The following is a 27,623-nucleotide window of genomic DNA, read 5'->3' on the forward strand; positions in this document are numbered from 1 at the left end:
GTGAAAATAACACATCCTTGTGTTGACTTTTTTTTTTAACACAGAAGATGTGTTAAAGGAGCAGACACATTAATTGTGTTAAAACTGACACATCATGTGGTGTCCCTGAGCTGATGCAGCACGTGTTAAAATTTAACACATGATGTGTCAATTTTAAAACATCCCTTCTAAGAGTTTAGCTACTGTCTCCCCCCGTCCTCACAAAACTGTTATTAAATTAAGTAAATTGTGTACTAAATTGATTTGGGGGACAAACCGCGAAGTAATGCAGAGGAAATTAGTGTACAAAGGAAAAGAAAATGGAGGATTAGGAGCGCCAGACCTTGGTATCATTTTGATGATTCCCTTTTTGAAAAATGTGTATAGTGCATTAGAGCGAAGCACCCACTGGATCCAAGGGAAGAAATCCTTGTGGGAAATAAATGTAAGGGAGAGCCCGAACAGGAGTGCCATACTTTAAACTTGTGTTCGGGGATTTAGTAGATCGGTGGAAACTGTGTGGCTTAAATCTTTTACAATTAAACTCAAAACAAATATATAATAAAATCAATTTAATAAAAAACGAAGGTATGATACAATATAAGTTTGCTGAAAAAGAAGAAAATCAGAAAATAGTTAAAAACATATATGACATAGTAATATCCGAGAACATGAGAGATACAGTTTGGCTTATCTCTGTCGGACGTCTCCCAGTAAGAGCTGTGGTTCAGTGGAGTTGCTTCGTTACTACAAAGAAATGCCGTATGGAGGATTGTGATGAGGACTAAACTCTTGATCATCTGTTGATATCATGTTACAGGATGATTGAAATAAGACAGAAAATGGATAAACTTGGTTTTGATATTGAAAATAATATAAAAGCAGTAAGATATGGTTTGTTTAAAGAAAAGATGAGTTAAAATAAAAGAAGATTGTTTTGGTTGATGATGTGCATTATAAATGTACACATATGGAAAACAAGGACTAAAGGGCTTATAGAACAAAAAATGATAAATAATTCCGTAGTATGTAAAAATATTGTAGCGGACCTGAGGAGGAGGAAAACTAGAGATATGAAACTATGTAACGACTTGCTGTGGCAGGTTTTATCATTGTAAAATGTAAAACAATATAATGTGAATACTTTGTGCATGGTGTTAATGTGATGTGTATTTATAATTGTGAATTTGATATTTAAATAAAGTATTTTAAGGAAGAAAAAAAAAAGAAAGGGCGGTAAAGGACTCGGTAAAGGAGGCGCAAAGCGTCAAGGCATCACCAAGCCAGCTATCCACCGTCTGGCTCGCCGCGGTGGTGTCAAGCGTTGTTATGCCTTTTGGTCAAAAGTCAGTAGTTAGTGCATAATCTGATTAAGTTACGTAAGCAAGGTGATAAATAAATTCAAAGTTAAGAAATATTATAAGTAATTCATGCTAAAAACAGTTAAAATGTGTGGGTTCGAAATTTGCTCAGAGTGAGACATCGTAATCGCAAGCGATCTTTGTATTGTATGTGCGGAAATGGGAGCGAGGGAGTGCTCTGATCATTAACCTATCTTTGACGTATTTTCTCCGTTAACGCTGTGAAAAGTGCTTCGGTAGTATTAAAACAGTGAATATCATTAAGTTTGTCATTAAGATGTGTATTAGCTAGCAGTTTATTTTCACTTTCTGTATATTTCAGTTACAAAAAAAGAAATAGCAAGAAAAAGCCTTGAGAAAGGATAAGGCTTAAAAAGATCTTCATTAAAATCAAGAAAAGCATTTTCTATTTTGTTCGCTGGCTGTCTAACTTCACATGTTCATGTGTCGTGAGGGCAGCACAAGCGTATTTCTGGTCTGATCTACGAGGAGACTTGTGGTGTGTTGAAGGTGTTCCTGGAGAACGTCATCCGTGACGCCGGCACCTACACTGAGCACGCCAAGAGAAAGACCGTGACCGCCATGGATGTGGTGTACGCTCTGAAGAGGCAGGGCCGCACTCTGTACGGCTTCGGCGGTTAAGTTTACAGTACTGATCCAAACAACAAAAGGTCCTTTTTTTTTTTTAAACACTTTATTAGAGTATACAAAATAACATACATATACAATTCAAATACATATACATAATATACATAATATAATACATATCTGTAATGATATGTTTACTCACCACATCACCACTTATCATCCTTTGTTCTATCACTCCTTTGACACGGGTTTCCCAAATATGTGTGTTTATTACACACATTATTAACCAGAAAAGTCTTCTTTTGTCTTCACCCATTTTTTCTTTAAACAACCCATATTTAACCGCTTTAATATTAACATCAACATCATAACCAATTTCTATCATCTTCTGCCTCATCTCAGCTGTCCTATAACAGTCCAAAAGAAGATGCTCTAAAGTCTCATCATCATTACAGTCTGTCATAGGACATTTCTTGGTGGTAGCAAAACAACTCCACTGGACTACTGCTCTCACAGGGAGGCGCCCGAGCGAGATGAGCCATACCACATCTCTCATGCTTTCGGATATTATTTTGTCTTGTATATTCTTAACTATCAAAAGATTTTCATCTTTATGTACGTATTTATATTTTATTAAGCCTTCATTTTTAATTTAATTAATTTTATTATAGATATTTTTCGTATTATCGTGTAAAATATTGAGACTATAATGTTCCCATTGACTTGATAAATCTCCAAACATAAGTCTGTGGTACGGTACGCCTGCTCTGGCCCTGCCTCTTTTTTTGTTCCCCAATTCCTCTTTCCCTCGAACCCACAGGGCACTAAGCCTAGGATGCAGAGCTCTGAATCCTTTCCATTATAAATAATTTCTCTTAACATACATAATTATCCCATATCATTCGTCCCTTAATTGCACATAATATCTAATACATCCTCTAGTCTGTTCATAATTATTTTAGCAAAAATTTTATAATCTACATTCATTATTGTTAATTGTCTGTAATTATTAATGTCTTCTCTATCACCTTTCTTATACAATAGACACATAACTCCTTCATAAAACGATTTACCCATTGTTCCTCTTTCTATTCCTTCGTTATAGTACTGAGTTAATAATTCAGACACTTCTTTACTCACAAGTTTGTAAAATTCAGAAGGGAGTCCATCCAGACCAGGTGTTTTATCAGTGCTAAGTTGATTGATTACTGATTCCACTTCCTCTCTTTTAATTTCTCCAACCAAGGTTTCATAGATGACAGAATTTAATGGTTCAACCTCACTCAAAAGATTGTTAACAGCGTCACTGTTTGTAACTATGGGTGTAAACATCTCCAAACAATAGTCTCTAATAACTTGTCTTTTTCCTTCTTCTTTAAAAACTGACTTTCCATGTTTATCCTTAATTGAGACAATAAAATCATTTCGACATTTCTTTTGATTATTTAGAATCATATAATCACTGTTCCTGTGAAATTCAGTACGTCTCAACATATTAAATAAAACTTCTCTATTGACTCGATCAATGCTGTCCTTAAGAGACATCATTTGATTTTCCTCCTCTTCTTCTTTCTCCTTCTTATTTCTTAAATATATATATCTACTTACATTTTCATTATATTTTATATTCTTTGCATGATTTAATTCTCTCGCTTTAAATTTAAAAAATTTACACATACGTCGTTTAAGAAGTTCCCAAAGTTTCGAGAAAGAGGCAGTAAAAATCTTAAGATGTAATATTTTCTTAATTTCAGATTTAACTTTGGATAAAAGCAACCCGTCTGCTAACAAAGATGTATTCAGTTTTCAATAGTTCAAAAATTCGTGGGAGCAACACGATACTGTTGCCATAACCACCATGTGATCAGAAAAGTCTGTTAAGAATGTGTCATATTTAAGACTTTGAATATTAGACGATATGTAAAATCTATCAATCCTTGTTTTGGTTAATGAGTTGAACCTAGTGTAATGTATGGTATGGGGATGCAAGACTCTGTACAGATCACTAAGTGCTGCTTCCTTACAAATTTGAACCAACATTTTACTTTCTCGCAATTTTCTGAACTCAACATTAGATATCCTGTCAGTCGCTTCAGTAACAATATTAAAATCTCCACATAGAATAATATTAAAACCAAATCTCTAGCAAATACTTTTACTTTTTTTCAGTAATTGCATCTTTTTCGCTCTATCGGGTGCATTATATACATTAATAATACGTAACTTTTGCCCGTAATAACAGCAATCAACAAGGAGTCGTCGTCCCGGTATTATGTCGCTTCTTTTGATTATATTCACCGTATCCTTTTTGAAGAAAATACCCACTCCGTCAGAGCTGTCTTCCCTTATTGATATTATTGAATGGCCAGGGTTCCACACTTTATTTAATTCATTTATATCCGCATGTGTTTTTAATCTCATCTCTTGAAGGCACAAAATATCATAATCTAGCCTTTTTAAGAAATCAACCTTCTTTTTCCTGCTCTTTTCTGATTGAAGACCTCTAACGTTAAATGTTATTATTTTAAAGGTATCCATAGACTTGCTAAGGGAAAGTCCATTTCAGGATCATTACCTTATGGAGGAGAAGTACAGCACGGAGGTCTATTGTCCTTCCGCTTATCTCTTCCACAGCTAGAGGCAGAAACACTCCTTTTCCTGCCTCCTCTCATGTTCTCGTTGATGAGGTCATCAAGGGCCGGGTGACTTCCACCGAAGAAGGTCTTCCTTTTTTCTTCCGTTTCCTCAGGCAGCGCAGCAATTGCCAGAGAGGCCGCCTCTGTGAGAGGGAAGGATCCAAGGTCCTCACTATCTCCATTGCTATCCGATGTACTCTCGCTGTCAAGTTCCTCGTCATCGCTATCACTCTTATTCTCAACATCAGATGTTTCTATAACCAGGTTACTATCCAGCTCTTCATCACTTTCGTCTCTTTTTTCACTTGACTACGACAGGGGAAGTGGTAACTCATCTTGAGTATTTTGATATTCCATTTGTGGGTTGTCTGATCCAGACGAAACCGAAAGTAACTGTGAGGCCGGTATCCGGGGAGAAGGGGGGGGGGGGGTAGTTTCCCTCTCTTGGACAATCACGGGGGAATCCATTGCTTGGGAAGGTTCCTCCAAAGAAGGAAAATCCAAAGTGTCTGAGGGTCGAGGTTGTTGGGAGGATTTCAGTATGTTAACAAAGGACTTGGGGCATTTAAAGAACGTGTGCCCTTTCACACCACAGAGGAAGCATTCACTTTCGTTATGGCAGTCCTTAGCCTTATGGCCCAAATCACCACATTTCCAGCATTTAATTGTCAGGCATTCTCTCGCCTGGTGATCTAGATCTTGGCAAATTTGGCCAGGATAGATAATCCTGCCGTTATAGGGTCCCACGAGATGGAGTTAGGGATGGGGACGATGTGTCCAGCTTCATCTCTCCGCTTCCGAACTTTATATTTCCGCACTCCATACCAGAGGCCGAATTTGTCAACTGGCTTGACAGGGGGTTGGAGGATTTCGTAGTACCTTTTCAGATACAGCTTGTAATATAAGTTTGCACTGATTGCCGATCATGCTTCAACTGAGTCGTCCTCGGTCAGAAGGAATGGTACTCCACAGTGATGTAGTTCAAATCACTTTAATAAGGAGGTTGCAGATGACATCAACAGGATGAACAGCGTTGGTAGGGATGCGATTGCATTACAGCATTCACATGCAGGTAAAGGGAGTGTGAGTGTGTATATATGTGTGGTCATCTGTAAACAGAAGGAATAAATATTTGTATTAACCACTATGGATAGCAGTGTACCCCTTATACAGTACTGTAGGTTTCCAGTGTAATGTTATACAATCTCCCATAACCACATGGCCACTAGATGGCACCCTAAGACCATAAATGAATTTCAGGCTCGTATATGTATTGGCAAACAGGACCTCTACAAATTACAACGATTCGGATAATAAACATAGTAAATAGTTGCATCCACCTACAACCACAATGCTTGACAGTAAGTCGTATATGAAATGGAATATGGGCTGAACCCAAGGCTGCCTGTAGTAGGCCAAAAAAATGCATCTTAGCGATAGCAACGGGACTAGCTTCTTATGTAGCAAATTACACAGATAAAGTCAAACAAGCATCACTCTCATCTTACAATACTCACATGGTAAGCACGCACACGGGGTTAACTCACACAGGAATGCAAGTAAATACGTTACTCCTCCGACACACCTCTCATCTGTGCAGAACTGCACTGAACACGTTCCCAACCGGAAGTACAGATACCGATATGCATCATGGGTAACGTAGTCTAAACAGTTACAGTGAACAAGACTTTTAACACAGCTCCATATCTTGATCTGGGATTCTTCCAGTCCAGAAGAGTAGAGTCACTACTTCTACCTGGACAGAAGACTCCATCTGCCAGTCTTTCCATTTCGGGTGCGATGTGTTGGAGAGTGATATCTCCAGGAAGCGACGTAAAGGCGCTTCTTGGGAAAAGCACAGCTCAAAGTCCCGCTTATTAGGCAGAGCGACGAATGACTAAATGTCTTGTACATTCACCCATGTTGTTTGTAGAAGTAACTCTTCAGCAACATAATCACGGGTCGGGGGATCCCTGTTTCCGATGTATTTAAGTCTCACCCATAAATTGCTGAAGTTAGATGCAAACGGTAGTGGTAAATACGGGGGCATGATTAGATAACTCCGGTCTTTCCATGTCCACTCATTTTGACAGGTTTTTCTCTTTGTAGTATCAGCACTCGAAGGAAATGAAAAAGGTCCTTTTCAGGACCACCCATCTCTTCAATAGAGTTGATTCTACCGTATGTGTGTGTGTGTGTGTGTGTGTGTGTGTACTTGGCCAAATACAGTAAAAAATGTTCAAAAAATAAAGCAGAATAATTCAGTTTGTGTCATAAAAGTGAAGATGTTTTTCTTTATCTTCAAAAACTGACTCAGTACTGGTTTCATTGCACTCCTTATACCAGTGCAGTATTTAAAGATGTCACTAGATGGTGCACACCACTCAGGAGGAACCTCAAACTTGTCAGACAATGCTGAGATGAAAAGAGATTTTTTTGGCTCCAGTGTCTGATATTAAGGTGTTTTACCATGAAAATAAATATGGAAGATTACATTTTATACTTTACTATCAAAAATGTGTCAAAACGATATATTTCAACATTTCTACAAAAACTGTCAGGCCCATGATGATTTCCACACAATACCTTTGGACTGCAGCTTCAGTCTCGGTCCTTTTTATCTCCAGCTTTGCTGTCTGGTCTGAAATAAGCAGAAAAGAAACATTTTATTTCCCCAAACCATCAACTTCTCTGAAGACCGCTTTAGCTTTTGTGTAATAAAAATATTAAATTTTACAAGAACACATAACTATAAGTGTTTTTCATTTCTGTCATTCTGAATATTTATGAAGCGACACTGATATCTCTGTAACTCAACAGTGGATCATATGAAGGTTTCCTGATGCTGTTACTTCTCTCACTACCTGACCTTGATTCTTTTGTTTTAACCTCCTGGGCCCGTATCCCTAAAGATTCTGAGAATCCTCTCAGAGAGCTCCTAACTTAACCTAAAAATTCCTTGCCAGGAGTTTTAGCTTAGATGTGATTCCAGAACATTTTCAGTGAACTCTGAGCAAGGAATGGATGGAAAATCCTATCTTAGTGAGGAGGTGTGGTTGACCCCGTTGCTAGGTATGAGTCATCATTTCAAAAGCCGTGATTGGTTGATCCTACAAGTTTGATGGAAATGAGCTTTTGGTGAGAATGAGCAAAGGATCTACCCTCAAATCAATAAACATAATTATACACTCTAATCTTATGCTGACTGTAATTGTAAATATTTCACATTCAAGAAAATATCTGGAAAATGAATAGTAAGCTGTAGGGATTATAGCCTAACATTAGAATCTAAAATATGTGAAAACTTAAACTCATTACACCCTGTTCAAATAATGATTCGTGTCTTATTTGCTCATATCAATATCCTAGCTGGCATATTTTGTACTTTCACTCCCATATGGACCCCATTGAAAACAACATGGCCTATCTCAAGGGGCTGTCCCTAATGAAGTAGAAATCACAACGTTACAAGTCCAGTGTGGTCTTAACGAGGGTAACACGGCTCAGCTTTTATCAATGTCTGTGATTGCTGGCTGGTCTATTTGTAAAGGCTTGTTAACAAATATCCTACAAACACAGAAAATGGAGAAAAAAAGGACTCGCAAGCCGAACTGGACTGAGGAGCAAGGTTTGTTGCTGGCCCAGTTGGTGAACGAACATAAAGATATCTCTCCTGCCTCTTCTGTTGGCCATTTTGTGCAGCTGCTTAGGGGAACTCCTAAGCCACTAAAAGTCCTCTTCCCTGCTCTTAGCAGATCTCGCCTTAGGAGCCCTTTTAAGCGCTAGGAATCTTGAGGAATAGCTTTTATATTAACTGGGATTATCGTGTCACTTTTAGGGGAAATTCTAAGAAAACGTCATGACTCTGAGAATTTTCTTAGAATTTGGCCGCTAGGAGCCACTTTTTGCACAAAGATTCTTTAGGGATACGGGCCCTGATTTCCACTTTCTGTTCAGCCAGTGAGACTGCCATCTCTCTGAGCACAGCATGGATGTCCTGTTGACAGGGTTGTTGGTTTGAAATCTGCTTGTGAAGAATTTCATTATCTGCCTCCATCTGATTTGTGGAAAAAGAACAGACCAGAAGCAACAGCGAGAAAAACACCATGATCTCGATTCTGTCAGTGAAAATTCAACAGTATCTGTGTCATCTGCAAACCTGACTGACTTTTATATTACACAGTAAAGGGGTGAGAATTACTTCTGTCTAAGAACACAAGTAATCCTCCTGAATTATTGACTAGTGTAATCTTTATGATTATATGACAGATAGGAGACCAGTACTGATTGTCAACTGACAGTAAAGCAGGACAGTCTCAGGATTTGGGGTGAAACCTCCCAAGCATGGTAAGGAGCTTTCTTTTGGCCATCTTGTAATCCCAGCAGGGTATCTGATCAGGAACAGGGCTTGTTGATGTTGATTGCCTGGATCCTGATCTTCCCATTCAGCTGACTCCTCAGGACTTCCTTATTCTCTGCAGTTATTTGGGGTTGCAGCTTTCTTAGCGGCTCTTCATGCTTTGGTACTTATAACTATATTCAATGTCTGCAATGTTGCCTTCTGGTAGTGCACTCCCCTCAGTTCTGAACACCTTTCTTCCTTTTTTTACATTCAGACTACATTTCTTCAGTCCAAATGGCATTGTGACACCATTGGTGCAGATGATATTGGATCAATATAATTATTGAATCAATGTTTCAATCATTTGTAGCACAAAACTTAATGTCCCATGTAGAGATGGTGGCTGAGATTTGCCAGTCGCTTTAATGATGTGATGGGGGCAGTTCAGACCTATACAGTAGTGGTGTGTGATACTCCATATTTTGGTATCGATCCAATACCAAGTAAACACAGGCTTAATACAGATACTTTTCATTAAATAAGGTGGATGCGTCATTGAATTGCTAAATCTCAACTCATTTTCAGGAACTTAAGTGTTTTTTGTGATTTTTTGGTTTTTATTATTAAATGGTTAAAGTCCAGGACATAATTAGGACAAAGTTTAAAATTAAATAGAAAATGCTTTATCTTGTGGTGGGGGGTGGTCTGCGATGCCGCTGCAGGTGAGATGGACTGACCTACACGGCATCTACAATCATGCCTTGCCGGCTTAAAACCTGTGCTCTGCTTGTGTTGTTGTTGTTGTTGTTGTTGTTGCTGATGATGTGTACGGCTGGCAGTGGGAGAGCTGGAGCCATTGAATGTACTGTTACAGCAACTGTGTTATTAATGTAAGAATAAATGATGCTGTGAAGCATGAAAATGCCATCGGGTCTGCTGTGGTGGTATACTTATCAATTTGTGTTTTTTGTTTTTTTCTAGAAAAATTTTAAAGTGCACGCAAACCAATCAACAAATTAAAACAAACGAGAGAAACTATAATACAAAGATCAGAAACACAAGACGGGGGGAGGGGAAGCAAAGTGTGCCTGCTCTTCGCTTACACAGGAGCGGTGAGTCCTGGCTGTTTCGTCTTAGCCGAAAGCACAGCATTGCAAACAGGAGCAGAACTTAAAGTAAAGAATCGATCTCACGATCTCAAGTATCGATCTGATGTCGACTTGGTATCAATACATTCAATATTTGGATGATCCGCCCACCACTACTACACAGAACAGCAGTGGGGACAGAGAATCTCCTTGTTTTGTCCTGCACTTGGTGGATACTTGTGCAATTGGCTTGAATTTTAAATCAACATAATGTATGAAAAAAAAGGTTTTGTTTATTTTGTTTGTTTGCTTTTTGTACACTTCTGCATCTACATTTGTCAGTTAATTACAATTAAAATGCACAGACTGAGGAACTCCTGTATCTTTGGTTAACATTCAGATACCCAAGAACCAAACATATTCAAACATGGTAATGTCCTCATGTTGACAGATTCACAGTACTGTCATGTGTATAAAATGGATTATTCAATCACAACTAAAACTGAGAGCTATAATGATGTATATGCACAGGAATACCCACCAACTGAGCAAAGCTTAGACAGTTAGAAAGTTAGGTTTTTAAACAGCTGTGAAAGAACATATCTGGAAGTTTTTGCCTCTGAGGAAGATTTTATCTGTGATTATGGAAATCCTATAATAACTGAGAGCAAAAGTACTCAAAATGACTAAATAAGTAATGTAATCTTTATGACTTTTATAAGGTACAAGGGGAACAACAAGTGAATGTCAGTGATTCAACCATGAAGATCACTGACAAATTTGTTCATTTGTATACTCGAAGATGAACTTCTACTCTTCATGTGTAACTTGACACTTGGTTGACTACCCTCTCGCAAGAGCCACAGCTGTCTCTGATCGCTGAGGTGAGAGGGCTAGTGTTCACTGCTTTGATCTCAGAGGACGACTTGCTCTCTTACCCTTCGTGTCGTCAAGACACACTAAGAAATCTTATAATTGCAGCAATAGACTACTTGCACTAGGGCGTGTGACGTATTTCCGTTTCCAAATACTACTGTTTGAGCGTTACCGGTATGTTTGTTTATCTATCGGTAGCTATGCTAATGTCACTTCAGAATGAGTATAAAAAGGAAAGTACTTAATACAGAACATTTTCAAAAACAGGAGAAGAAATACTCCAAGCATTGCTGTGTCCCACTTTGTTCGGCTTCAGCCAAATTTAACGGCATACTAAGTTTTCATGCCTTTCCGACCCATTCCGACTTGAGAAGACAATGGCTGGTAAACATACGCCGGGATCATTTCACGATTACCTCTCACACCAGGGTCTGCAGCAGACACTTTGCCAGTGATCAACTCATAGAGCCAACAACCCTTGATGGTCGAAGGCGGCTTATTAAAGGTGCTGTACCAACACTTTTTGAGTGGAATGGCTATAAAGTTGAACCACCGCGGCGTAGTGTTTGGGAGAGAACGGAGCGACGCCCTGAACTATTTCCTCCTGACGATCAAGAAGAGCACAGTCTTACAATAGATCATGACTACTGCTCAGTCCCTGAGCCGTCTGCATTGGACATATCTGCATCAGCTGCAGAAGACCTGTCCAAAGACGTGGAGACTCTGAGGAAGGAAATACAGGAGTTACGTGTCCAGCGAGAATTTGGGTTACAGCGTTTTGCTGGCGCTGACACTGACATCCGATTCTATACCAGGTACACCTAAGCTCTATTCAAGCTAACTGTTTAAAATATACCAAGGTCACCATCAGTTAAATTTCGAAAGTGTTTCCAGTCTTAATGAAAACAAAATAGATATTTACTTTTTCTCTGCTGATTGTATGTTTCATGTAGATGCTTTAGTATTTAAAAGATATCCTAATGCTACAGGTAAAATACAACACCAAATAGAGTCTTAATCAGACTATGTTATATAGCATACCATTAGCATATTTGTCACAGTTTACATTATTTTTATGTCAGTGTGTAATGTTAACTAATGTTTGACATGATGTATGTCTCTCTCGTGAATAGATTTCCAAGCTATGATCATTTGATGGCATTTTGGTTTTTGATTGAGCCTTGCATCTATAAAATGATCCGGGTTTCAAGAGCCAAGTCAGCTGCCAATAGGAACGAAGAAGTGTTGACACCTGCACGCACATCAATGGTAGGTTATGGGTTTGTTGGTATTTAGAACTAGAGGTGTAATGTTATTGTATTTATGTACAATAACATTACATAATATACAATAGCATACTAGACTCAGTATCCTTTACATACATACACCTGTGTACTACAGCACCTCATTGTTTACCCCATGGTACAGTATGGTATGCATAACCATTACAAAACATTTAGCCAAGAAAAGCATAATTTTTTTTCCAATGCTAGGCATGGATTTTTAAATACTTACCATGTAAATAAGTTCTACAGAAATTCAATGTTTTAATGTGTGTTTTTAAAAAAATGAAATTGATGCCATTGCTTAAATAACAGTTTATTGATTTCACATAAAAGTAACATGTAACAACAAGTAACAACAAAATAATTCATGAAATACTTTGCAAATAAAACATCAGTTATTTTGTTCCAGCCAGCCTGAAGGATCTGTTTTCCTTTTTGCTATGTTTTCACTGTTCATTTTTCCAAACACAGGTATCTTGGCATATATATGTAAAAAAAGAAGTAGTCAGCCTTTTCTCTGATTGCATTGTGCACATCTGTATCCATGTATATTCTTTGCACTAGGTAGTCCTCTTGTGCCCACACAACAAAGTCACACCACTGCATCCCACTGATGAGCAGTTGTCCTTGCACTTGCCAGTAATATGCGTGGCTCTTTTTTAGTTTAGGGGTACCACATTCCATTTGCACATATTTGCAGTCAATAAAGTTTTATACATTGGGACATTTGAATTCAACAAGGCCAAACTGGGGGTATTCATTGGGGTCAAAAACAACACCATCAGGAGATGCAGCAAAGCCAGGGGGCAATGGGGTGAATGACCAGACCACAGGGTGAGTAGTTAACATTCATTAGCCTACTATACTCTGCTGCTATTGCAGGCTCCATCTCAGTTCCTCTCCTCATGTCTGCTGTCTGCCTTGTTCCCTTCAATATACGCTCTGCTAGTGACTCTGCCGAGCTCTGGCCTCTGACGTGACACACCTCCCGAAACCTAGAGGCAGTCACTCTGGGCCTGCGGAGCTGATGCCACTCAGACGAAGAGCTTTGTTCACGTGTAGCTTCCTCTATTTTGTGAGCCATTTCCAGAGTTACAGACAAGCTTTTCAGATGCAGAAGCTCTTCTTCTGAACACACAAACACACAATCTGATGGCAAGATGTCATACCCCTCCAGAGGCAAGTGCGGTGTTGGTGGTGTACTGGGTTGTCAAAACCGGCTGCTGATATGACAGAGCACTGCCCTCCTGCACCAGCCCAAAAGCACTTTCCACAAGGGGCTTGTCAGGTCTCATGTTCATTGTGGTCACAAGTGGTCTGTCCTCAATATTAAATTTTGCATATGCCTCCGTTATTCTGAACAAGCAAGGATCTGGTAACGGACCCACCATGCCTCTGTAGAAGCCACTCCTAAAGAAAACAGTGGTGCATAAGTTAGAGACTGGGATGTATATGTACATGACTGAGTTAGCCGTCTTCAGAAAGTGTAATGTTGTATGTAAATTAATACCTATTCTGACACATGTATGTATGAACAAATAGCAACATGCATTTGTAACACAGGAAACCAAATTTTAAAATCTAATTACCGTACTCCAGTCTGGGCCATCCTATTTGGTACCGGCTTAGTGAAGATCATAGAGTTGATGGGTCCTGGCTTCACACCCTAACAGAAGACACATTTACTATGGATGGTGTTGCTGTTCATATGTAAACATGGACTAATTCAAAAACTTTAACCTCATTTAAATTACCACTGTTCGTGGCTTGTGCCATTGCTGTTCAGATTCCGTGCAGCTATGCACAGGGGGGACAACCGGCACTCTGAGTTGTGAGTAGTGTGCTGTTTGGAAGAGCAGTGCCACAGTGTGATTGCACATAACAGCGCCTGCCACACAGGAGCACTGGCTATGTGTCAGTACCACCGGCGATGAATCCAGAAGCGTAATCTACGAAGAAAGAACGAAAATTAAAAATGTAACATCATCTTCATGGAAGAGCCGAACAGGAACATAGTTCAGTGTTATGGTTACTGACCCCTACAGGCTTACCCTCCTGAATGCTTAGTGTTTCCTTCTCTCCCTATTAAAACAACTTAACCATTCTTGATAACTGTAATAACTTAGATTGTGTATATTTGCAGTATTAACTTGGTGTCAAATGTTTCTGATCACCCAAACACACGCTGATTTAACTATCTGACTAGTCAAATTAGGAGTGATAAAGCAGGGAGACAAGGAAAACATTCAAGTTGATGGGCCTTTAGGAATGCACTTAACTAATGCTTAAATGAACTGAACCCCACTGAACGGGGATTAACAACTTTACACAGCTTCCTGCCTACACTTAGTCTGTGTGGTGCCTCACTCTTCCTCATTGACCTGTAGCACAGGGCTCTCACACCGACCTCCCCTGACAACCTGTCTTTATTGGACACTGAATAAAGATACAAGTACCATTAGCATTATTTCTGTACTACTCATGTCAGCACGTCTTAAACATATATACTTTACACTTAGCAAGAGTAGCATTGGGTAGTTAACTACCTGCTTAGTTAGCCAACTACCTAACGCTATTATAACAGTGTCTAACAACAAAAGCGACATTAGTTAAGAAAACCTCAACTATAGTTTCGGACGACATAAAACCGATTAAGAAAACATGTAATGTAGAGAATTGACATCAAATGAAGGACATAGCGGAGTAACGTAGTGTTTGCATTTGACATTAGCTAATGTTTCTTTGTCAGTTAATTTATGTTTTCTTACCTTCGTAGTTGTGTATATATGATGCAGCATATAACTTAAATCCTTTATCTAATTTGCTGGCGGGGGTAGTCGTCACTCTGCAAATCTGATGAACATCAGTGATGTTCAATTTTAGGAGCTCTTGTAGGCAGCGAGTGTAGAACGCCGCCATGGTTTAACCACACCGGAAGCACTGGGGCAGGACTACATAGAACGCGGAAGTGATTGTGCATGTAGTCCATTCAAGAGCCTGCTGAAGATTCTTGTTTGCTGAATACATCCCAGCAATCATGTGATAGCTTTAGTTATTAATAGGAGCTGACTTCTGATGCATTACTAGGAGCAGCATACCAAGTTAGCACAGAGTGTCCACTCTGCAGCTGGACTGAATTTCTACAATTCCTATTCTGGGTCTGATCCATGAAATCTTGCTGGAAAAGACAGACTGATAGCTGAAATGTATACCTTATGCTGAGTACAGCATAGGGTATACAGGTACTGATCCAATAGGTGCTCTCTACTATGATTTGATTCAAACCCTTGGCAAAAGTGGAAAGGAAAAACTTCTTTTTAAAAGTCAGAAACCTCTGGCAGATCCAGGTTCCCGGAAGGGGCAGCTGCAGCTGGAGTTGTTGCTTTTTAAAAGTACTGGGAACGAAGCTTAAAGCTGAATTTGAGAGAAGAGATGGGCAGTAACACGTTACAAGTAACGTGTTACTGAAATCCGATTACTTTTTTCAAGTAACGAGTAAAGTAAGGGATTACTATTGCAAAAAAGGTAATTAGATTACCGTTACTTTCCCGTAAGCACGCTGCGTTACTCCGTTACTAAAACTGTGAATTTTTTTGTGAGTGTCTCATGACAATGACATAAGCGAGTGCGACGTTCGTGGCAACTGCTGTGTGCAGATCAAAAATGAGTGCGGGAGAGAGTATGAGCATGCAGCATTTAAAGCGTGGAAGTACTGACCTTACTTTGAGTTTGATTCCGTAAAAAGTGACAAAAACAGTGTCCGCTGTTCACTGCGTGGGAAGAAAACTTCTTTTTACAGCGAAAAACCCCGTAACTTCCAAGCAAGCACCGAGTACGCTACCATGGAATGGGAAATTCACAGACAAACTTGCGGATTCTTCCAATGACCGCTGCGGCACACCTGCACCAGGGGCAAACCTCCGCCTAACCCACTCCTGCTATACAGGTGAAAATAGAGCAACAGGACCGCTAGTCTTTGATTTTATTTATTTTCTGCTGTGTTTTACTTGCATCTATTTGAAAGAGTGGGTGTAAACACAAAAAAACTATTTTATTTTATGTGCAGGAATGTGCAGAAAATAGGTTTAAATGTTAAACAAATTTCTTCCAGTCAGAGTATGTTGAATATAATTTAATTTTTGCTTTATACATAAAGTTAAAAGATTAAAATTAATAAAAGAAATTTTAAAAAGAGACTTTTTTATTTGATTTTATATGATGGATTAGGCAGAAAGTAGAAAGTAGAATTGGGCTGATCTATCGCTTTATCACCTATTACTTACGGCTTGTAAATTGTACATTTTATATATATATATATACACATCTTCTTCCATATGTTAATACTGTCCATATGTATATAGCGCTGCAGAACTGTACCCCCACCCCCAGCATGTTTACACTGAGTAGGAGATGCTCTGTATCTCATTGTACAACTGTATAGTGACAATAAAGGCATTCTATTCTATTCTATTCTATTCTATTCTATTCTATTCTATTCAGGTTGTAAATCATGTTTTTAAAAAGTAACTAACTAAGTAACTAATTACTTTTGAAAATAAGTAATCAGTAAAGTAACGGGATTACTTTTTGGGGAAGTAATCAGTAATTAGTTACTGATGGCAATGGCAGACCAAAGTGTTTTTGTGTCTTCAAGAAACAAAAAAAAGCAATTAAGCTAGCAAAGCTAAAGCAGCATCTCATCACAAAGCACCAAGAGTTTTATCAGCGTTAGGATTATAAGGGGGTCTTTGGAAAAATATTACACTCTGTAAAGGAAAAGTTTAAGTTTATTGGAACTTTAGTCCTGCTACCAATCACAAACACACTCACTTCCTCTTACAAAGCTCAATAAAACAGGATACTTGTAAAAATGAACCCTGAGGGTTTTAAGCCCTGAGAATTTCAGGACGATATATCCTGTATTGCATCTGTAACATTGCATCTGTAAAACGCTATAAAATAGTAAAAACTAAGGTGATGTTCTCTAATTCATATGTAAATAATGTTATTCATGAAATATTTCAAGTGCTTTTTTTCACTGTTGACTGTGTCCCTTTGTATAACACTGAGCAACAGCTCGGCCAATGACAGGCGAGGAACAGCACAGCCTTATTTGCATACAGCGGAAATAAAAGAGCTACTCTCAGCTGAAGAGCACATTTTCTGCTGTGGGGGAAGTGAAAGAAGAAAATGCCTGAACCCGCCAAGTCCGCGCCCAAGAAGGGCTCCAAGAAAGCCGTGACCAAGACCGCCGGCAAGGGTGGCAAGAAGAAGAGAAAGACCAGGAAGGAGAGCTACGCCATCTACGTGTACAAGGTGCTGAAGCAGGTCCACCCCGACACCGGGATCTCCTCCAAAGCCATGAGCATCATGAACTCGTTTGTCAACGACATTTTCGAGCGCATCGCTGCTGAAGCCTCCCGCCTGGCCCACTACAACAAACGCTCCACCATCACCTCCAGGGAAATCCAGACCGCAGTGCGCCTGCTTCTCCCCGGTGAGCTGGCCAAGCACGCCGTGTCTGAGGGCACCAAGGCCGTCACCAAGTACACCAGCTCCAAGTAAACTGCAGCTTTACTTAATCCCAAACAACGGCTCTTTTCAGAGCCACACATCTCTTCTAAAGGGTACATGTCCTGACTTTATTTAAATTGTAGCTGTTGAAATGGCGAAAAATAAACTACAATCTTGTTACCGTTCCATGCTTTAAAGAAAAAAATCACGGACTTGATGATGCACAACATGACCAGAGCGGTCCTAATGCCAACACGATATCATTTATTAATTTTTTTTTTTTAATTTTTTTTTTGGTCACTTGTCTGCGAAAAGCATTGAATAAACACGTGTGGGTTTCTCAGAAATAAAATGACATGTGGACAAGCGCTTATGGAGCTCATCCTGGTGAGGCAAATGTTTGGCTTCACGTCACAATTCTAATGGTTAAAATCTGCTGGACAGGATTACAAATACAATAAAGAAACGGGATTTGTTTTTGTACTTTTAGCCTTTAGTTTCATATTTCAAATTACAGTGACATACTCCGTGTGTGTGTGACCTATACATGTGTTAATCGTTTTGATGTTCATAAATTTTAAATTAGCTTGAACAGTTATGCTAGACTCTGGGTAAAACGTTAAGACGGTGTATGGTTTTGTTACTAATGCCAACACTTGGGTTTAGTTTCAATTTATTAGGTATGTGAAATAAAAATGTGAACTCGACTCAGACATTGTGGGTGTGATTTGGTGTGAACCTCTTCTTCGGTTAGACTTAATTTGTCATTAACAAAAGACAACGTTTCCACATTTAGAGAATAGAAGAGTGGGCGGAGCCACTGAGCTTCCAGTCGTCCATGGAACCTCGCACAGTCTGTTTTCTTTTACGTCCGCCGAGCACACATAATTACACGGCTCCTTCGGAGTGAACTTCATTCGACTTTGTTCGTTCAAAGAAGAAACTGTAACCATGAGTGGAAGAGGCAAAGGTGGCAAAGGACTCGGAAAAGGAGGCGCCAAGCGTCACCGTAAAGTTCTCCGTGATAACATCCAGGGCATTACCAAACCCGCCATCCGTCGTCTGGCTCGCCGTGGCGGAGTGAAGCGTATCTCTGGTCTGATCTACGAGGAGACCCGTGGTGTGCTGAAGGTGTTCCTGGAGAACGTCATCCGCGACGCCGTCACCTACACTGAGCACGCCAAGAGGAAGACCGTGACCGCCATGGATGTGGTGTACGCTCTGAAGAGGCAGGGCCGCACTCTGTACGGCTTCGGCGGTTAAACTCATGCTCCTTCATCCATCAAACGGCTCTTTTAAGAGCCACACACCTCACTTTAAGAGCGTTGTTCTCCGTGTTGTGTGTGGGGTGGTGGTGTTGTTTTCTTTTGGTCATCTTTTGGCGGAAAGTTCTGAAAACCGTACTAAAAGTTACTGACGTTCCCAACATGACTGTCTTTTGACATAAGATTAAGGTGTTTGTAACTCATGCTTTTCTTTACAAAATTACAATAACTAACATAGCAGCAAACTGAACTTCAGAGGTTATAGACCGATTCAATACCACTGTTTATTAATACTCACAGCCTAGAGCAGGAGTGTGAATATTCATACACCAAACAAAAGAAAACCAATAGAGTTCACTGATTTATCACTTTATTTGTAAATGTCTTCCTGCCAGAAATCCGCTTAAAGCAAAAGTGCTTATTTAGTAGGGTTTTTTTTTTTTGTTTTTGTTTTTAAGATAACCTACCCACCTTTCATCTAGTAGCGGGTGGACATGAGTGGAAGAGGCCCTATGATTTTGAAACCTGAACCTAATGTGTGCCTGAAATATTATTTTCTCCAATAATATCAATGTAACAATTTTGATGTGTGATCTTCATTTCTGAAAGGCTTACTCAGTCTTACAATCCTGACATTACCAGGTTAATGTATCAAAGGCAACTGTAAATGATCTGTGATGAAACAACACACATTGCAAACAAGTTTTGCCAGGTTGTCTACGTTTATTTGACATGCTTCCAGGTAAAAAAAAAAAAAAAAAAAAAAAAAAAAAAAAAAAGCTCCCTTGACAAAGACCACATTTACAGATCAGAATTACAGAAAATACACCATACACAAAGTGTGTTTGCATGTAGCACACAGCTGTGGCTCGCTGTCGGTCTAAATGAATCTCAGACCTAAATGAGAGTTTGTAGTGATTTATAATTATTATAAGTCTGAACCTCTTTAATCTGCTCAGCTGTCTTGTTTTTAAGTTTTAGTGCAAGTACTTTAAGGAACAAACAATGAGACAATGTTTATGCTCTTACTACACAGATTTCTGTTTTTACAGCAAGTTTATAAAGAAAAGTCTGGGTAATAACTTTACAATTTAAGTCAGTCAGATTTGTATTCATGCAGTGAAACAGCTAAATGTGTTGCACACCCTGATAGACAAACAGGGCTGGCCCACTTCAGTTCTAGTGTGAACATGAGTTTGACACCTATGGATTAAAGATTTAGTTTCATTACTTTAAGCAAGTGTACTCTCAGAGGTTGAGAGTGGATCTTAAAAGATCCGTTAGTTGGTTGAGGACAGTTGCGGGATTTTCTTTAGCTTTCTCAGTCTTCTTGGCCTGGATGTTGGGCAGCACACCACCCTGAGCGATCGTCACTCGGCCCAGCGGCTTGTTCAGCCCTTCGTCGTTGCAGACGGCCAGCTGCAGGTGGTGGGGGAGGATCCTGGCAAGGGCCTAGATTTGGTTTTGGCGTTGGTGGGGACGGATGATTCAACCACCGAACCCTGCCGTATTTCTTTTTCTTTCCTTTTTGTCTTTGCTTCCTGATAAAAGAGGAGAAATATACTTGCTTACATGTGCTATTCTACATGCTTTTAAACCATTTAAAATTACAATTCATAGTTTTATATGTGAATAATATAATGTTAAATTACTATTAATCTCATTTGAGTCATTGTTGACCTTAGCCATGTTTTTAGTCTTGTGAGAGCACTGAAGCTTCTTTCAGCCTCAGCCGAGGATACTGGGATGACTAAAAGCAGCCTGACAATTGTCATGATACTAAATACTAGTTAATCTATAGCACCAAATCATCAATCAGTCACCTGTGATCTCGCCTCTTCACCTCTGTCCGAGCTACAACATGGCAGAGCTGCCTCTGTCACCTGACAAATAGGACATACATGACAATAAGAATAAAATGTGGAGCTGCTTCAGTGTTTCTGTCAATTTGTGCAGATCTTGACTCATCAGTAATGTTTGTAGATTGAGTGCATTTCTAAAACAATTTGTGCAAACTGCACTACAAGGTGGAATATTTGCAAAATCATGACTACCTCATGATATTTTGTCTCAAAAATTAAGACAAAAGACAGTACCATGAGGATGGAATTATTGTGTCACCAACATTTTAACGTTAGACATATAATTTTAACAGCCTCTGTAAACTAATATCCTGGCTTGCTCGAGGCTGCCGTTTTCTCTGACAGTTTCAATCAAAATTAGAAATGTTACTCTGAGACTGAGATAACTAATAGTGCTGCCAGTTGTGCAGTTAGTTTCCAAAACATATTATTCATGGTTACATACAATTTTAGAGTAGGTTTCTTTGAAAAATACTTTCTTATATCCAGGTTCTTCCTTTCTGCTGCCATCCTCCTCTCCTCCTCGCAGGTCCTCGCAGTGCAGGCTTAGTGCTGCTAAAACTAAACAGAGCTCCCTGAAAGGCACAGCCAATCACATTGGCCATATTTGTCACATGGGGTTCTTAGTGTTAGAGGTGAGAAAGTCAATCCAACTCTTTACAGTATACACAGACCAGCACTGTTATTGGTATTGGATCATTACCAGCAGAACAGGACTGATACTGTTTCCATCCTTAACCTCCTAGGACCTGCCGTCCTAGGCATCACATTTTGGGTTATTTAGACCAAAATACTCAATTTTGCTCCACATGGGCCTGATATCCACTTACGAGGACATTAGAATAGAATAGAATAATCCTTTAATTGTCCCACAAGGGGAAATTTGGTTGTAACAGCAGCCAAAAAGACACATATACAAACAAACCGTACTGGGAAATGTAGATTATGCATCTTGATTCATTTTCAAATGTACATTCATTCACCTTTCACAGTAAGGGATTATAATCCACATTCAAAAAAAAATAATAATATTAACTCCTAAGCAGTGTACGTTTGTATTATTCACAAGACAAGAACAGAGATTAAACTTCGGGTCTCAATATAAAATCCAAAACATTATACTGCTACTGTTCTATCAAAATTTTAAACGAATATCCTCATATGTGGCTCTTATATGTCTTAAAAACAAAAATAAGGTTAGAAAAAAAAAAAAATCTGGTAATTCTTTGTTTTTACATTCATTGGGCCCCAATGTGACCAAATATAAAAGAAATTAAAAATGCATGTCGTGGAAGAGTTCGGGTTTGAGGAGGTTAAATTTACTTCAAACAATTGTGTAAAATTATTAAATAATATATTTTTGGTAAGGAAAAAAAAAAAAAAAGAAGCACCTGAAAGATGATCTGTGAAGAAAAATCTGATTCATGTGAGACTTACTGTCATGTCTCTAGTATTTTATAACACATTTAGACAATAGGAATTTACCAGAGGTAATTGAGAGCATAGGGTCTATCATATTGTCTAGTGCAAAGCACTCCAATGCGATGAGCAACATTTCAATGGTAAAGATGAATTTAGAATTTTTGTAACTGAAGTCAGTGAACTCCACGTTGATGCCGACTGTAGTTTCTGGCATAGAAACAGCATGAACTGAATGAATGAAGTGCAAGTATGAGTCTGATAATAATAAAGGAGCAAGCTCTTGATAGGAGGGAGTTGGCTCTGAAAAGAGCCTTTGTTGGTAGGAGAGCGTACAGCACGCTTAAGCCCTCTCTCCGCGGATGCGGCGAGCCAGCTGAATGTCTTTGGGCATGATGGTGACCCTCTTGGCGTGGATGGCGCACAGGTTGGTGTCCTCGAAGAGTCCGACCAGGTAAGCCTCGCTGGCCTCCTGCAGAGCCATGACAGCAGAGCTCTGGAAGCGCAGGTCGGTCTTGAAGTCCTGAGCGATCTCGCGGACCAGGCGCTGGAAGGGCAGCTTGCGGATCAACAGCTCGGTGGATTTCTGGTAACGGCGGATCTCGCGCAGAGCCACGGTACCGGGCCTATAACGGTGAGGCTTCTTGACACCTCCGGTGGCCGGGGCGCTCTTACGAGCGGCCTTGGTGGCCAGCTGCTTCCTGGGGGCTTTGCCGCCAGTAGACTTGCGAGCGGTCTGCTTGGTTCTTGCCATTCTTTCTCTCTTTTCTTCTTCTGTGCTAAGAGCAGAAAATGTAGCAAACAGACGAGACTCGCTGCTCTTAAAGTGTGTGACAGGCTGTGACGCGGTGCCGCTCCGGCTCGTGATTGGCGAGGGGCTCCACGTGGTGCTCAGCCCCGTTCAGAGGAGCACCGCCCCGCCTCGGTGTGTGCCGCTCATTGGAGAAAAGTGCATTGAAATTGCGCGCTGCCGCAAGCCTCTCTGCGATTGGTGCGTGACGAAGCTGCCCGCGCTCCGCGGAAATATAAGCGAGGCTTTGAGCAGATCGGACCACATTTCCTTTCAGTGTTGATACTCTAAAGAAGATAGCATCAAAATGAGTGGTCGCGGAAAAACCGGAGGCAAAGCCAGAGCTAAGGCTAAGACCCGCTCATCCCGTGCCGGGCTTCAGTTCCCCGTGGGTCGTGTCCACAGACTGCTGCGCAAAGGCAACTATGCGGAGCGTGTGGGAGCCGGCGCCCCCGTTTACCTGGCAGCTGTGCTCGAGTACCTGACCGCTGAGATCCTAGAGCTGGCTGGCAACGCAGCCCGCGACAACAAGAAGACTCGCATCATCCCACGTCACCTGCAGCTGGCTGTGCGCAACGACGAGGAGCTCAACAAGCTCCTGGGGGGAGTCACCATCGCTCAGGGTGGTGTGCTGCCCAACATCCAGGCTGTGCTGCTGCCCAAGAAGACCGAGAAGCCTGTCAAGGCCAAGTAAACGCAAAGCGCTCAGCTTCACCAACAACAAAGGCTCTTTTAAGAGCCACACACTTCTCTCTGAGCAAACATCCTTCTTCTTATTACTGTGTCTTTAACAACTTGTGTACTGGGAGATGTAGATTATGCATCTTGATTCATTGTCAAGTGTACATTCATTCACTTCATCTTTCACAGTAAGGGATTATAATCCACATTCAAAAAAAAAAAATAACTCCTAAACAGTGTGTTTGTATTATTCAAAAGACGAGAACAGAGATTACACTTCGGGTCTCAAAATAAAACCAAAGCAAAAAGTTTCCGTCTCTCCTGCTGTGTGATTAAGGCTCGTGCCTTGTTCAACCTCATTGCTCATCTTACCGATTTAAAATAAATGGGATATCACTAATTATTAGCTTCATAACTATGACTATAAACATGCATCATGGTTCACTCGCTTGATAATAAAAGCAGATCCGCAGCTCATGGAAACAGACAACACGCAGTTCATGATGTGCCAAGACCACAAACCTTGTCAAACACAATAGGAAATCAGAACAGGAGGAGGAGGAGAGGGACGGGTGGAGTTCTTTGCTACTGCAGAAACTATCCAGATACAGAGGGAGGAAAATGTGGAGCTGTTAGCAAAATGTTCAGCACTGCTGCTGAATTTGGGACATTTTGCAAAGTCACTTACATCTACGCTCAGGTTTTTGTGTCTATTGTGAGTAGAATAAAACGATTAGAAGAATAGAAACTGCTCAGGTTTGCTTAGATAACAGGGGGCGGCTGGAGATCAGAACAACAGGAAATCATTGGTAAGTGTGGGTTTGGTTAGAATGACTTTTTCAACCCCTGTTTTAAGGACAATAGTGGATTTGAGTTCTCAAAGCATTTCATGCGACCTTAAAACTCTCAAGAATGACATTAAGTTGCTGAACCCTGACCTCTGACGTGCCAAATCACTTGGTTCAGCTATAAACTTTGGTGTGTAACTGTATAGTGTGAAAAATGTATTGACAGTGAGGGTCTGCCTGTCGTAAAATGAGGAGTAAAAGCTGCGTCAGCCAGATAAACAGGAAGCCACAGTTACTAGCCTGGGGGGAGAACAGCCCCCCAGACTGAACAATAGAAGTAAACCTCAAGACTATATTTTGAAATAAAAGAATTGCCCGCATTCTTAACGCTACAGAACTCCATTAGTTCAAATGTACATGAATCAAAATGGTTATGAAATGAGTAATGAAATAAATACATGGTAAAATAAACAGCTGTATGGGTTCATCTTGGAGTAAAATGTGTCCTTGAAATCACCAAATATCAATTCAATTGGCCTAGATTTAGTCAGGTAAGGTTGTAGAGTAGAGCATTTCGAGTGGATTATATTGGCTGAGTATCGTGAAAATATACAGTGTACTTCCACTACAACAGCCAGTGTAGGCTTTTAAAAAATAAAACTCAGTATTTCATACAGAGATAATAACATGTATCTATAAATGTAATATTTTCAGTCACATTAGTTTTTTTTAATAGAATCTTTTAAAATGTAGATGATAACTTGTAAAGGTGTATTTCTAGTATGATAGTGTTTCATAGAAAAACAAGAAGTGGTGTGATGTCTGGTACTATAAAGGTATGATTGTAAAGAATGAATTGTTACTATTTGTGTTGTTTTTGACTTCTGCAGACATCATGATACTAATACAAGTTGTAAATGTGATGAGAGAAATGGGGAGTGTGTGCTTTAACAATAAGGACATTATTGTGAATAACAGAGTGGTGAGTGAGTGTGAGGAAGGAGCTCTTGTGTGTTGCTGTGGTGGCTCTGAGAAGAGCCGTTGTTGAGTGTGAGAGTGGTGGCAGCTCACTTCTTCTTGGCTGCTGTGGCTGCCTTCTTGACTTTGGGCTTGGCGGCCTTCTTGGCGGGGGACTTCTTTGCTGCGGGAGCCTTCTTCAGCACCTTCTTGGGGCTCTTGGCCGCCTTCTTGGGGCTTTTGGGCGCTTTCTTGGCCGCCGCCGCGGGCTTCTTGGCCTTCTTGGGCGACTTCTTAGCGGCTGCGGGCTTCTTGGCTGCTGCTGCCTTCTTGGGCGACTTCTTAGCAGCTGCTGCCGGTTTCTTGGCTTTGGCAGCGGCGGGCTTCTTGGCTTTAGGAGCGGCTTTCTTTGCGGGCTTCTTGGCTTTGCTCTCAGTAGCCTTCTTGTTCATCTTGAAGGATCCGGAGGCCCCGGTGCCCTTGGTCTGCACCAGAGTGCCCTTCGCCACCAGGCTCTTGATGGCGGTCTTGACGCGGGCCTTGTTCTTGTCCACATCGTAGCCTCCGGCAGCCAGAGCCTTCTTGAGAGCGGCTGCGGACACGCCGCTGCGCTCCTTGGAAGCGGCCACGGCTTTCACAATCAGCTCGCCCACGCTGGGGCCGACCTTCTTGGGCTTGGAAGCCGTCGTCTTCTTCTTGGTCGCCTTGGCCGGGGCGGGAGCAGGTGCGGGAGCTTCCTCGGACATTTTCCTCTTTCGCGTCTGAACGAGAGTCAAAGAGATTCACGGTACAGTGATGGCAAGTCGGAAGCGCCACGCTGCACTTAAACGCACCATGAGAACCGTGGAGAGTGAAGGCAGCGCGCGCAGCTCTCGCGTGTGCCCCGCAATGCTTCATTTTGTGTTTCGTGTCTCGGGATCAAAGAGCTCAAAGTGAGTTTGTGAGCAGCACTGCAGGCCGACAGTGGAGCAGTCCACAGCGGGCTTGTGTCTCCTCGTGCAGGCCTCGTGTCGGGCTCTCGTGCTCTCTGCTCTCGGTTCGTGGAGCTCCTAAAGCTCAGCGACTCGGTGCGGAGCTCAGCGCTGCTCGGCGACTTCTTGCACTCTTTTCTCTGCTAAAACCGATAGAGCCGCAGCAGAGCTCCGTAAAAAGCCTTTTCCAGCTGATACACATGTTTGTTCACGCACTCCGAGTTAAAAGCAGCATCTGGTGAGCGCGGCTGTGGGACAAAGTGACGCCGCGAGCTCCCAGCAAACACACCGATGCTGCTGGAGGCCCACGGAGCAGCGACACTTCTGTGACAGCTGCTCACTTCTAACCAAAGCACAGTTTCACTCACATTGTTGCACATCAGAAGCTTCATTAGTGACCTCACAGCAGCTCGCTTCCACACTTTGGCTCTGATCTCTTAGTCTGCATTGACTCTGTTTCCTTCTACAGTTACTGACTCTACAATAAACAACAGCAGTCAATGAACACGTGAACACACACATCCAAAAACGGATCACTAAGTATCTCAATGTGTAATACTCAATACCTGCTAAAAAACATCCAGCCATCTCACTGTTAAACCTTGTCTTGTTGTCACTACTAGTCAAACATTAAATAAATAGATATAATGATAAAATAATCCTAGTAATATTGTTGTTAATATTTGTTATTTATTTTATCCTGTTCTGCCCACGTTGGTGAATTTCCCAGCTCTGGGACTAATAAAGCTTATCTCGTGTCCTGGATAGTGACCTCAGTTTAATCTAGTATAGTGTCTTTAATTATGCCCAGTATATCTCTGCTGCTCTTTCTGGAGGATTTTTTTTATTCTTCCACCTACCTACTAGATAGATCCTCGATGCATGAAGGAGCCTTTCCGCAGGTCCTTCCTCCCTGCAGCTGTCAGACTGTACAATCAGAACTGCTCCCAACAAACAGATGTTTACATCTGCGCTGTAACTGCCATAAGTTAATTAACCGATTCACACAACAGTCTGGTTTGCCTCTTATCTGTAGTTATTTTTATTTACTTTAATAACTGTACAGTACTCTGTATATAGTAACCATTGTTCTTAATGTAAATATGTAAGAAAAATTGTGTATGTTTCTGTTCTGTGTCCTGTTTGTATATGTGTCTTTTTGGCTGCTGTTACAACCCAATTTCCCCTTGTGGGACAATTAAAGGATTATTCTATTCTAC

At 40.7% G+C, this 27,623-nt stretch overlaps 5 protein-coding genes and 1 pseudogene across 5 annotated transcripts; 3 read left to right on the forward strand and 3 right to left on the reverse strand.

The window, feature by feature from the left end:
- LOC100696232 (histone H4-like) overlaps positions 1–27,623 on the reverse strand; it is a 144,120-nt pseudogene that overhangs the window by 21,836 nt on the left and 94,661 nt on the right.
- Positions 17,330–17,768, forward strand: LOC100693808 (histone H2B 1/2). Its single transcript, XM_005455849.4, has one exon. It carries the CDS (start codon positions 17,347–17,349, stop codon positions 17,719–17,721), a length of 375 nt encoding a protein of 124 aa, XP_005455906.1. The 5' UTR covers positions 17,330–17,346; the 3' UTR covers positions 17,722–17,768.
- On the forward strand, positions 18,440–19,642 carry LOC100693547 (histone H4). Its single transcript, XM_013274954.3, has one exon. The coding sequence runs from the start codon at positions 18,622–18,624 to the stop codon at positions 18,931–18,933; it is 312 nt and encodes a 103-aa protein (XP_013130408.1). The 5' UTR covers positions 18,440–18,621; the 3' UTR covers positions 18,934–19,642.
- Positions 22,227–23,014, reverse strand: LOC100693274 (histone H3). Its single transcript, XM_005455850.4, has one exon. It carries the CDS (start codon positions 22,968–22,970, stop codon positions 22,560–22,562), a length of 411 nt encoding a protein of 136 aa, XP_005455907.1. The 5' UTR covers positions 22,971–23,014; the 3' UTR covers positions 22,227–22,559.
- LOC109198964 (histone H2A) lies at positions 23,214–23,883 on the forward strand. The gene has a single exon (XM_019354327.2). It carries the CDS (start codon positions 23,314–23,316, stop codon positions 23,698–23,700), a length of 387 nt encoding a protein of 128 aa, XP_019209872.1. The 5' UTR covers positions 23,214–23,313; the 3' UTR covers positions 23,701–23,883.
- Positions 25,496–26,980, reverse strand: LOC109198950 (histone H1-like). Its single transcript, XM_019354298.2, has one exon. It carries the CDS (start codon positions 26,176–26,178, stop codon positions 25,543–25,545), a length of 636 nt encoding a protein of 211 aa, XP_019209843.1. The 5' UTR covers positions 26,179–26,980; the 3' UTR covers positions 25,496–25,542.

The sequence above is a fragment of the Oreochromis niloticus genome, linkage group LG3 (assembly GCF_001858045.2).
Source record: "Oreochromis niloticus isolate F11D_XX linkage group LG3, O_niloticus_UMD_NMBU, whole genome shotgun sequence".
Taxonomy (NCBI): Eukaryota; Metazoa; Chordata; class Actinopteri; order Cichliformes; family Cichlidae; genus Oreochromis; species Oreochromis niloticus.

Excerpts from the sequence above, each read along its gene's own strand:
- LOC100693808 (XM_005455849.4), top strand. The coding sequence starts at position 17,347 with ATGCCTGAACCCGCCAAGTCCGCGCCCAAGAAGGGCTCCAAGAAAGCC.
- LOC100693547 (XM_013274954.3), top strand. The coding sequence starts at position 18,622 with ATGAGTGGAAGAGGCAAAGGTGGCAAAGGACTCGGAAAAGGAGGCGCC.
- LOC100693274 (XM_005455850.4), bottom strand. The coding sequence starts at position 22,970 with ATGGCAAGAACCAAGCAGACCGCTCGCAAGTCTACTGGCGGCAAAGCC.
- LOC109198964 (XM_019354327.2), top strand. The coding sequence starts at position 23,314 with ATGAGTGGTCGCGGAAAAACCGGAGGCAAAGCCAGAGCTAAGGCTAAG.
- LOC109198950 (XM_019354298.2), bottom strand. The coding sequence starts at position 26,178 with ATGTCCGAGGAAGCTCCCGCACCTGCTCCCGCCCCGGCCAAGGCGACC.